This window comes from Saccopteryx bilineata, chromosome 2 (genome assembly GCF_036850765.1).
Source record: "Saccopteryx bilineata isolate mSacBil1 chromosome 2, mSacBil1_pri_phased_curated, whole genome shotgun sequence".
In the NCBI taxonomy this organism is placed as follows: Eukaryota; Metazoa; Chordata; class Mammalia; order Chiroptera; family Emballonuridae; genus Saccopteryx; species Saccopteryx bilineata.
The window spans coordinates 95056248-95068078 of NC_089491.1; the positions used below are offsets into that span (position 1 = coordinate 95056248).

Sequence of the window (11831 nt, forward strand, 5' to 3'; positions counted from 1 at the left end):
ACTAAACTCATGGACATTGGCCATAGAGAACATTTTATAAATTTGATCCCAAATGCAAGGGAAGTTAAGGCAAAAATAAATGAATGGGACTATATCACACCAAAAAGCTTCTGCAGAGCAGAAGAAACCAACAACAAAACAAAAAGGAAACCAATCAAATGGGAGATGGTATTCACAAACAACAGCTCTGCTAAGGGGTTAATTAATATTCAAGATATATGAAAAACTCACAAAGCTCAGCAACAATCAAGCAAACAATTCAATTAAAAAATCAGGAGAGGACCTTAACAGACACTTCTCCCATAAAGACATACAAATGGCCATGTGCTTCCTTCGATAGCTCAGTTGGTAGAGCGGAGGACTATAGCGGTGAATGGTCAGACAAATGGCCAACAGATATATGAAAAGATAATTATCTTCAATGGCTATTAGAGAAATGTAAATTAAAACTATAATTAGATACCATCTTATACCTGGTAAATTGGCTATTATCAAGAAGACAGGTAATAACAAGTGTTGGAGAGGCTGTGGAGAAAAAGGAACCTCATTCCCTACTGGTAGGAATGTAAACTGGTACAGCTGTTATGGAAGAAAGTATGATGTTTCCTCAAAAAATTAAGAATAGAACTACCATATGACCCAGGAATTCCTTTTCTGGGTATCTACCAAAAAAAACTCAAAAACTGGTATACAAAAACACATATACCATCATGTTCATCGCAGTGTTATTCACAGTGGCCAAGACATGGAAACAATCAAAGTGTCCCTCAATAGAGGATTGGATAAAGAAGATGTGGTACATATATACAATGGAATGCTTCTTAGCCATAGGGAATGATGATATATTGCCATTCAATAACAGGATGGACCTTGAGAACATTGTACTGAGTGAAATAAGTAAATCAAAAAGAGCTAAGAACTATATGATTTCACACATAGGTGGGATATAAAACTGAGACTCATGGAAATAGATAAAAGTGAAGTGGTTACCAGGGACAGGGGGTGGAGGAAAGGGGGTTAGGGGAGGGGAGTAAAGAGGGACAAATATAAGGTGATAAAAAATGATTTGACTTTGGGTGATGGGCACACAACACAATCAACAGTTCAAATGCTATAGAGATGTTCACCTGAAACCTATGTACTCTTATTGATCAATGTCACCTCATTAAATTTAATTTCTAAATTTAAAAAATCTTTAAAAAACAAAGCAAGAAAAATCTCAAATAAACAATATAACTCTGCACCTAAAAGAACTAGAAAAAGAACAACAAACAAAGTCCAGGAGGAGTAGAAGGAAGGAAATAATAAAGATCAGAGTAGAAATAAATGAAATAAAGGCTAAAAGTAAAATACAGAAGGTCAATGAAACCAAGAGCTGGTTCTTCGAATAGGTAAAAAGATTGATAAATCTTTAACCAAACTCATCAAGACAAAAAAGAGAGAGGACTCAAATAAAATTAGAAACAAAGTAAGAGAAATCACAGCTGACATCACATAAACACAGAAGATTGTATGAAAATACTATGAAGAACTAGATACTAAAAAATTGGACAACCAGGGCGAAATAGATAAATTACTAGAAGTACAATCTTCCAAAACTGAATCTGGAAGAATCAGAAAACTTGAACAGACCAATTACAACAAATAAAATTGAAAGACTAGTAAAAAAAACTCACAGCAAACAGAAGCCCTAAAATGAATGGCTTCACAGGCGAATGTTACCAAACATTGAAAAAAGAACTAACACCTATCTTTCTCAAGCTGGTCCAAAAAATTCAAGCAGAGGGAAGAGTTCCAAGCTCATTTTACAAGGCCAGCATTATCCTAATTCCAAATTCAGAGAAAGACACTACAAAGAAAGAAAACTATAGGCCAATATCCCTGATGAATTTAGATGCTAAAATTCTCAACAAAATATCAGCAAACCGCATCCAGCAATACATTAAAAAGATCATAATCATAATCAAGTGGGATTTATTTCAGGGAGGCAAGGCTGGTACAATACAATATTCACAAATCAGTAAACGTAATTATCACATAAACAAAATGAAGAATAAAAATCAGATGATAATATCAATAGATTCAGAAAAAGCATTTAATAAAATCCAGCATACATTCATGATCAAAATTCTTAGTGGGAGTTTTGATCATGAATCAAAGTGGGAATACAGGGAACACACCTCAGCCTAATAAAAACCATGCATGACAGACCTGTGGTGGCGCAGTGGATAAAGCGTCGACCTGGAAATGCTGAGGTTGCCGGTTTGAAACCCTGGGCTTGCCTGGTCAAGGCACATATGGGAGTTGATGCTTCCAGCTCCTCCCCCCTTCTCTCTCTCTGTCTCTTCTCTCTCTCTCTCCCTCTGTCTCTCCCTCTCCTCTCTAAAAAATGAATAAATAAATAAATAATTTAAAAGAATAGTTAAAAAAAAAACCATGCATGACAAACAAACAGCCAATATTGTACTCAATGGGAAAAAATTAAAAGCAACCCACTTAAGATCAGGAACAAGACAAGAATGTCCCCTTTCACACTCTTTTTCAACAAAGTCCTGGAAATCCTAGCCATAGCAATCAGATAAGAAGGAAAAAAAGGCATTCAAATTGGAAAAAAAGAAGTAAAACTATCATTATACGCTGATGACATGATACTGTACATAGAAAACCCTAAAATCTCTGTCAAAAACCTACTAGACCTGATAAGTGAATTTGGCAAAGTGGCAATATATGAAATAAATATTCAGAAATCAGTGACATTTTTATACACTAATAATGAGCTGTCAGAAAGAGAAATTAAGGAAACAATCCCATACACTATAGAAAAATAAAAAATAATGACGTACCTAGAAATAAATTTAACCAAGGGGGTAAAAGGCATGTACTCAGAAAATTTTAAGACATTGGAAAAAGAAACTGAGGAAGATATAAACAAGTGGAAGCATATACTGTGTTCGTGGGTAGAAAGAATTAACACCATTAAAATGTCCATATTTCCCAAAGATATCTATAGATTCAATGCAATTTCTATTAAAATACCAATGACATATTTCACAGATCTAGAACAAATATTACAAAAATTTATAACCAAAAAGAACCCAAATAGCCTCAGCAATCTTGAAAATGAAGAACAACGTGGGAGGTATCACACTTCCTGATATCAACTTATACTACAAGGCCATTGTACTCAGAACAGCCTGGCACTGGCATATGAATAGGCATACAGAGCAATGGAACAGAACAGAGAACCCAGAAATAAACCCATGCCTTTATGGGCAATTTATATTTGACAAAGTAAGGAAGAGTATACAATGGAGTGAAGTTCATTTCTTTAATAAATGGAGCTGAAAAAATTGGACAGATACATGCAAAAAAATGAAACTAGACTACCGACTACCAACTTACATCATTCACAAAAATAAACTCAAAATAAATAAAAGACTTAAATGTAAGTCACAAACTATAAAAATTCTAGAAGAAAACATAGGCAGTTGACTCTCAGACATTGCTTATAGCAATATTTTTGCCAATATATCTCCATGGGTAAATGAAATAAAATAAAATAAACAAATGAGACTCTATCAAACTAAAAAGCTTTTGCACATCAAAAGACACCATTAACAAAATTAAAAAAAAAAAAAACCCTCAGTGGGAAAACATATTTGCCGATACATCTGATAAGGGGTTAATAACCTAAATTTATAAATAATTTTTAAAACTCAATACCAGGAAGATAAATAGTCCAATTAAAAAATGAGTAAAGGACCTGAAAAGACACTTCTCTAAAGAGGACATACAGATGGCCAATAAAGAAAGGCTCAATGTCACTAACCATCAGAGAAATGCAAATTAAAACCATAATGAGATATCACCTCACACCTGCCAGAATGGCTTTCATTAACAAAGCAACAAATGTGCTAACAAGGGTGTGGAGAAAAGGGAACCCTCCTGCACTGCTGGTGGGAATGCAGACTGGTGCAGCCACTGTGGAAAACAGCATGGTGTTTCCTCAAAAAATTATAAATGGAACTGCCTTATGACCCAGCTATCCCACTTCTAAGAATACATCCTAAGAATCCCAAAACACTAATTTAAAAGAAGATATGCACCTACATGTTCATTGCAGCATTGTTTGCAATAGCATAGATCTGGAAACAGCCTAAGTGTCCATCAATGGACAAATGGATAAAAAAGCTGTCGTACATATATATGCAATGGAATACTACTTGGCCATGACAAAGAAGGAAATCTTACCTTTGCAATGGCATGGGTGGACCTGGAGATTAGTATGCTAAATGAAATAAGCCGGGCAGAGAAAGACACATACCATATGATCTCACTTATATGTGGAATCTATTGAGTATAATAAACTGAAGAAAAAAATAGAAACAAAGGCAAGTTCACAGGGAACAGATGGACAGCTGTCAGAGAGAAGAGGGATGAGGGGACAGGATCAAAGAAGGTGAAGGAATTAGTCAAATTATATGATATATGCATAACACATAATACAGACAACAGGGGAGCAATAGCCAGAGGGAAGGGCGGTTAAGGTCGGGGCAGGGGGAAGCAAAGGGGTGAAATGTGGGTGAAAAGAGATTTTGTATTGGATGTGGGGGCGCATGGTACAGTATGTAGAGGGTGATATATTGAGTGGGACACTTGAAATCATGCCAACATAATATATTACAAATAAAACTTTTAAATTAAAAACAAGAACAAAAACTTGAAGGCCTTGAGAGGTAGCTTGTTCTGGTTAGGAATAGAGGCCCAGAAAGAATATATAAATTGTCCAAAACCCCCAGACAGCTAGTCCGGACCCCCGACCACTGCTTTTGGAAACAGTAAAGAGACAAATGCTGAGGAGGCTTGCACATGGGTCTCCTCTAAGTGGAAAGAAACATATCTGAATCTTACAATATGACGGGGACCACAAGTAGGCCAAGTCAGCATGGATCTGAGGAAAGAATCTGGAAAATGATAAAGGACCTAAACTTCCTGGCAATCCAGAGAACTGAGAGCTAAGACCATGGACCTTTCGGATGAGAGATTAGGCTCTTCCCAGAAACCTGGTCTATGGTGGCAGTTATATAAAAGGTGATGCAGTGTTAATGCACACAGCAGGGAAGGCCTTCCTTCGGAAGTCTGCGTATGGAAGACACAGGCTTTGGAAAGTGGTTGCTCAGTGGTCTCTCCAACCTCAACACCACATATGACCACTCACTTGCTGAGCACTGGCACTCCTAATTGTCAGAAATTGTTCTACACAAATTAGGATAAGGGCAAAGGGTTGAACAGACTGTCAGTATGGAAGAAATTACCATCAGAGAATAAAGGGTGGAGGCAGACCCGGAAGATCAGCACTAGGGACTCTTTTCTGGCCTGGTTTGGGTTTATTGGCATCCCACAATTGTCTGTCAAGTGCCTCTTGTACACCTTGCATTGCTTCACCCCAGATGGTTTGGCATCCATCGTGATGAAGGCTTTGGGGGGACAAGAACACACATGGGAGCTGCACTGCTGTTGAATGTAATTTTCATAATGGAAGTGCATTTCATTATATTTTTACGGTGTTACTGATTTTTTAACAGCCATCTCATAATTTCTAAGATTCTGTTTCTTCTTTTGTGTTTTACATGGTTCTAGAGGTCAGTGTAATGACACCAGGAATATTTAGGAATTCCAGGAAACAATGCTTCATTGATGCAAGTTGTAATAATAATAATAATAAAATAGCATATAAAAATACATATGCTATAAATGTGTTTTTTAAAGGTACCCCTTGCCTGGCCAGTGGTGACGCAGTTGATAAAGTCTTGACTCAGAATGCTGAGGTCGCTGGTTCAAATTCCAGAGGTTGCTGGCTCTGAGCATGGGCTCCACACACGGGGTCGCTGGCTTGAGCTGGGGAATCGTCCACACAATCCCAAAGTTCACCAGTTTAAGGCCAAAGGTTGCTGGCATGAAAAGCCCAAGGTAGCTGGCTTAAGCAAAAGAACACTGGCTGGGCCCGGGTCAAGGCATGTACAAGAAGCAATCAATGCACAACTAAATTGAAAGCAACTACGAATTGATGCTTCTCACCCTCTCTTTTCCCACTTGTCTCTCTCATTCTCATTCTCTCAAAAATAAATAAATAAACAAACAAACAATAAAAATAAAGGTACCTATCTATTCTCTATCTCTCTATCTATCTGCAGAAAATAAAGAAGCCTGGAAGGAAATACTGAGAGACACTAATCATTTCAGTGCCTCTGAGCCCTATCAGAGCCTCTCTCTATAACATTTGGTAATGCCCATTAATCTTCTTGAAATTCAAACCATTGATAATTTTTTAAATCAATAAATTCCCTAACCTGAATATAAAGAACAAATAAGAGTAGTTTACAATTTTGTTAAATTGTATTTAAGTATATAAATGCCTGTGATGCAATTACACTAGAAAATAGAAATCCCCCTAATTTTTTAAACAGCTTCTAAGGAGAGATACTGCCACCTTTGAGTATCATTGTATTTTTTTTCCAAAGGTATCCAGGAAGTGGTATTATGACTCTTACATTTCCTTTTTTACAGCAAATATTTTCTTCATAAACGAAGGCCTATTGCCTTTAAAATCAGCAACTAGTGTTTGGGTTGGGTGTCAGGTGACCACGCGGTGTCCAGTACCTGAGGCAGAGAAAGGCTCCCAGAACACCACTCACCTCAAATGAATAAGCTTTCCCGATCCCGTCTCCTGCTCCAGTGATCACTGCAAAGAACAGAAAAGGTTTTAATGGATGGAACCAACCTTTAAAGTCCTCTTTCCCGCTGGCTGAGCCTTCTCGCAGGCCTGCTCTCTAGGACACGTGACATCCCAAAGCGGCACTGGCACCCTTCCGCTCTCCAGCCCACACTGCGCACCTGCAAAGTTTCCAGCCTGACTTCCCTACTAAACCTTCACAACAAAGCTTTTTCTTTCTTTGAGGGGTCAGTGAGGCCACGGAAGACACACTCTAGAATGAACTAAAGAACCTCAGCCAGGGCACATCTTACTCAGCTGTTCAGACATTTCTGAGCCTCCATCAAGGGCGAGCACTGTACCCTGCTGTCTTTCTACACACATCCAACTGTCGCTGCAAGGACATGTCAGGGTTCCCCCAAAAGTCCAGTTCTCCCTCCCCCCTTTTATACCCCCTCAGATTAGTGGCAATCAAAGCCCATGGAAGGAGGGAACAAAACAAAGAGGAAAACACAGAAATGCAAAGAGGATGAAATAAATGAAGGGACCTGAACAGACTGTGCTCAATGGCCCTATCGACTCACATATTAAACATCAGATTGGCCTTCTAATCCTTTTATACCCAACACTGCGTACATTTAATGGCTGAGCTCCAGGATAGACTTCCCTCAGTGAATGGCACAATTTAAAAATGCATGACAATTCAGAAAATACATATCTTCCGTGTACCTTTGCACCAACAATTAAAAGTTATGCTTTCCATGGCCGGTTGGCTCAGCGGTAGAGCGTCGGTCTGGCGTGTGGGGGACCCGGGTTCGATTCCCGGCCAGGGCACATAGGAGAAGCGCCCATTTGCTTCTCCACTCCCCCCTCCTTCCTCTCTCTCTCTTCCCCTCCCGCAGCCAAGGCTCCATTGGAGCAAGGATGGCCCAGGCGCTGGGGATGGCTCCTTGGCCTCTGCCCCAGGCGCTAGAGTGGCTCTGGTCGCGACAGAGCGACGCCCAGGAGGGGCAGAGCATCGCCCCCTGGTGGGAAGAGCGTCGTCCCTGGTGGGCGTGCCGGGTGGATCCCGGTCGGGCGCATGCGGGAGACTGTCTGTCTGTCTCTCCCCGTTTCCAGCTTCATAAAAATACAAAAAAAAAAAAAGTTATGCTCTCCAAAAGTGTGAACAACAGACACTTCAACATTTAGCTCTCTTGAGAGTGAGGGCAGACCGCGTTGTACAAGCTTCCAGCAGAACGTTGGCAGAAGCTCCCTGATTTTAGTAAATGCTGATGATTTTACCTGCTTAACTAAGTACTTTTAAGTGAACTTGTGCATATTACCTGCTCCTCTGAGTAGAAGTACTATGCTCAGGGTATCTTCCGCTTCCCCTTGCCCTTTATTAAGAGTATATGCAAAGTCACCCAGTACAAGGCCTGTACTGTAGTGAAGAGAGTAGAAGGCCGGCAGCTGTTGGGAGCCTCCTTTCTGCCATGCGCTGTTTCGTGTGTTTCAGATAGATCATCTCACCTAATATTCAAAACAAGCCTCTGACATAGGGACCATCATCACTCTTAGCTTATTGATCAGAAGCCAAGAGAGAAGAAGTTCTTAATTCCATCAGGGTCACACTGCTAAAAATGATGATGATGGGATTTGTCCCAACACTGTCTGACTTTGGGGCCACAAGTCTATTAAGATATATCAATGATGTAATTAGCAAGTCAACCACAGAGCTCTGGGGAGTTTGAAGTTTTATTCCCTGGTAATTAGCTTTTCTTCTCACCTCCTCACATTTGAAATGCATTCTGTTCCCAAAATCTGCCTGTGACCAAGGACATTTTACTCCTGCTGATGATAACACTGTTCAAACCTGACTCAAAAAGCAGGTTAACATTATGTTTTTTGCATCAGCAAATGCTCTCATCTGTGAACTTTTTTGGAATGTGTGTTCTTAGAGGGGCAATGCCCCATTCTGATGGGCAGCATTTGGAGAGCTCTAGCCCTCAGTTTGTGGGCAATCCGCACCTGTGTGGGCAGAGCATGTGGGTCCGGAGCATTCTCGGGTGATCACCCAGCAGGTCCACTGGGTCCAGCCTCCCACTGGGAGCCAGGGTGTACTCTCTCTCTCTCTATCTCGCTCTCTCTGTCTCTCTCTCTCTCGCTCTCTCTCAAACACACACACTCTCTCACACACACACACACACCCTCTCACACACACTCTCTCTCTCTCACACACACACGCGCACACACACGCGCGCGCGAGACAAGTGGAACTTGCAACAGTTGAAGAACCATTTTTCATTCCTAGCAATTTTCATATTTAGCAAATAAGGATGCAAGGCACTCAATTAAGTTTGATTTTCAGGTAAATAATGAATAACTTTTTAGTATAACTCTGCCCCACACAGTATTTGGGATGTTATATTACTAAAAAAAAAAATTACCCTTTGTTCAGCTGAAATTCAAATTTAACTGAGTATCTTCTATTTTATGTGGCAACCCTATAAGGTTTACAACTTCTCCTAACTAGCCTAGCATGGTATTTCTAAAGCTGCTTTATTTTATTTTTTAAGTCATTGGATTTCTTGGTGCTCAACTTGGAAATGTAGCCTTAGTACTTTATTTGAGGAGATTCTGAATCCACAGCCTAGTGCCCTTTACCTTAAACCCAGTCATGGGCTAAAACTCCACACGGCAGTCCCAGAGAAGGCCCACCAGGGGGCAGCGATTGCCCCACTAGGGACACACACGGGACCCAGATTCCATCTGAGTAGCTTAAGACGGTGTCTGAGTAGAGAACTTGATTGTCTTGATTTTGTAATACTCTCACTTCCAGAAAGGGTTCAGAGAAATTTCTTTTAATAAAGTGAATTCAAATTACTCAGATTTCAGAATTTTGAAACACCCTGTAACAAAACAGAGGCCCTCTGGGCTTTTGAAAATCTGGAGAAGAGGATGCAAAAGTTCCTGCAGCATTTATTATCTGCATCCTGAGAAACTCCACAAGGAGGAAGCCCAGCTAGTGAGGACGAGCAGATGTGGGCTCCCGGGCTCACGGGCAGGCCCAGCCCTCCCCAGTCAGTCTTCCAGCCCCCACAGCTTGCTTTTCCCACCATCCTAATTTTACTCTTGCTTTCCAGACCACCCCCCAACTTAAAATCACCCAAAGGAATTACATCGTTGCTCTCTAAGGGAAAGGTTGCGATATGCCTTTTGAGACACACAGAACAATGAGCAAGAACAACAGAAACCAAGAGCTGGAATGCTTCCCTTACCTGCCCACTGTCCCATCGACTTCAGGAAAGACCTTGGCAAAACATCCCAGAAGTGCAGGAAGATACATTTGGAGAATCTCACCCACTTTACCAGGTAGACCAGGCACACCAGCAGCCCCACGAAAATGAGGAAGTGTTCCAGGACCTCCCCCATGGCAGCCCTGGAGCAGACAGAGGCCGTTGCAGACCTGGCGGGAGCCTCTGCCAGTGCCCTGGGGCGGGGCTGCTGAGGAGGCGACAGCCACCTTCTGGGATCACCCAGTGCATTCCACTGTGTGGAGACCTTCAGATTAGAGTAACTGCTTTACACAATCCTCTAATTCACAGGCTTTGGAATGAAGTATTCTTTCTAATATCTTTATAACACTGCCGGGCTTTTGTGACCATGGGGGAGCTGGTGAAGGAGTAGAAGGCGGACATAGAGATAAAGCCTGGATGAAATTGAAGTGGCAGCCCAGGTTTCTCTCCCTGATTGGGAAGCTAAAAAGGATGCAATGTCCTGCAAGTCATTTATCCTGCAAATTTTTATTGAATACCTACCAGGTGGCATCACCATTCAAGGCACTGGGAATATACAATAGTAAAGTGAGCAAGACTGGGCCACTGCCAAAGGAGCTGAGATTCTAGAAGAGGAGACAGACTATATGCAAATAACTAACATAATGGCAGATATCAGTGCCATGAAAAAGTGCTACTGAATGTCTTGATAAGAGTGACTAGTGGTTAAATACTCTAAAGAGGGTTTTCAGGAAGGAATCTTGTAAAGATGTAGCACTTGGAGCTGAAATTTGAATGAAAAGAAGGAGCCAGGAGCCTGCCCAGTGGTAGCACAGTGGATAAAGCATTGGCCTTGAACATGGAGATTACAAATGGGTTTGCTGGCTCTGAGCACGGGCTGTCAGCACAGGGTCGGTGGCTTAAGCAGGGGATCATCCACAAGATTCCAAAGCTCACCAGCTTGAGCCCAGAGGTCACTGGCATAAAAAGTCCAAGGTGGCTGGCTTGAGCAAGGGGACACTGGCATAGCCCTGGTCAAGGCACATACCAGAAGCAATCAATGCACAACTAAAGTAAAAGCAACTATGAGTTGATGCTTCTCACCCTCTCTCTCACTTCTTGTCTCTCTTTCACCCTCTTAAAACCCACACACACACACACACACAAGAAGCTAAAAAGAAGGATCCAGGAAAGACGACATTCTGACTCCGGGCTGAAGAAGCAGCTAGCACAGATGCCATGAAATGAAAAAGACCACAACTTTGAGGAATAATTAACACAACTGGTCTGCAGGAAACAGGAAAGAAGAATAAAGTAGGGTGGAGGTGTGTGCAGCAGCCAGATCCTAATGGTGAGTCGTCCGGACTTCAGTCTACAAGCAGCAGGAAACCACTGAAGAGGCTTAGACAGTGAAGTCTTATCATCTGAATTCCACTTTTAGAAGGTAACTCTGGATGCTGAAAGAAGATGACCTTTGGGGGATAGAGATGGAAGGTGGGCATAACGACTGAAGCAGGGAGAGTGAGAGACTATGGCAGTCATCCAAGAAGGGTACCCCAATGTCACGTTATTTGTTTGGTGACATTACCCTGCCTCTTGACTTTAAGGACACTCTGTATGCCGAGGACCTCCAAATATACAACATCAGTGGTAACCCAGGCTGGTCATGCAGACTTTCATATTCAACTGCTTGCTTGACACCTTCATTTGAACGCCTAATCTCGTTTAAAATGTGTAAAATTGGTTTCTGATATTATTTTCAAATGTCACAACCTTGATCCTCCTGCAGACTTCCCTATCTCAGGAAATGGCAAGTCTTACCTTCCAGTTATTCGCCGTAAACACCTCTGAGGCGTCTTTGA

The 11831-nt window shown here is 41.3% G+C and overlaps 1 protein-coding gene across 1 annotated transcript in view; it reads right to left on the minus strand.

Moving 5' to 3' along the window:
* Positions 1-10126, minus strand: part of LOC136322271 (17-beta-hydroxysteroid dehydrogenase type 3-like) — a 53276-nt gene extending 43150 nt beyond the window's left edge. The window contains 2 exon segments of the mRNA XM_066254372.1: positions 6696-6742; positions 9973-10126. Coding sequence (XP_066110469.1) covers positions 6696-6742; positions 9973-10126 — 201 coding nt within the window.
* Positions 10127-11831: the final 1705 nt, after the last annotated feature.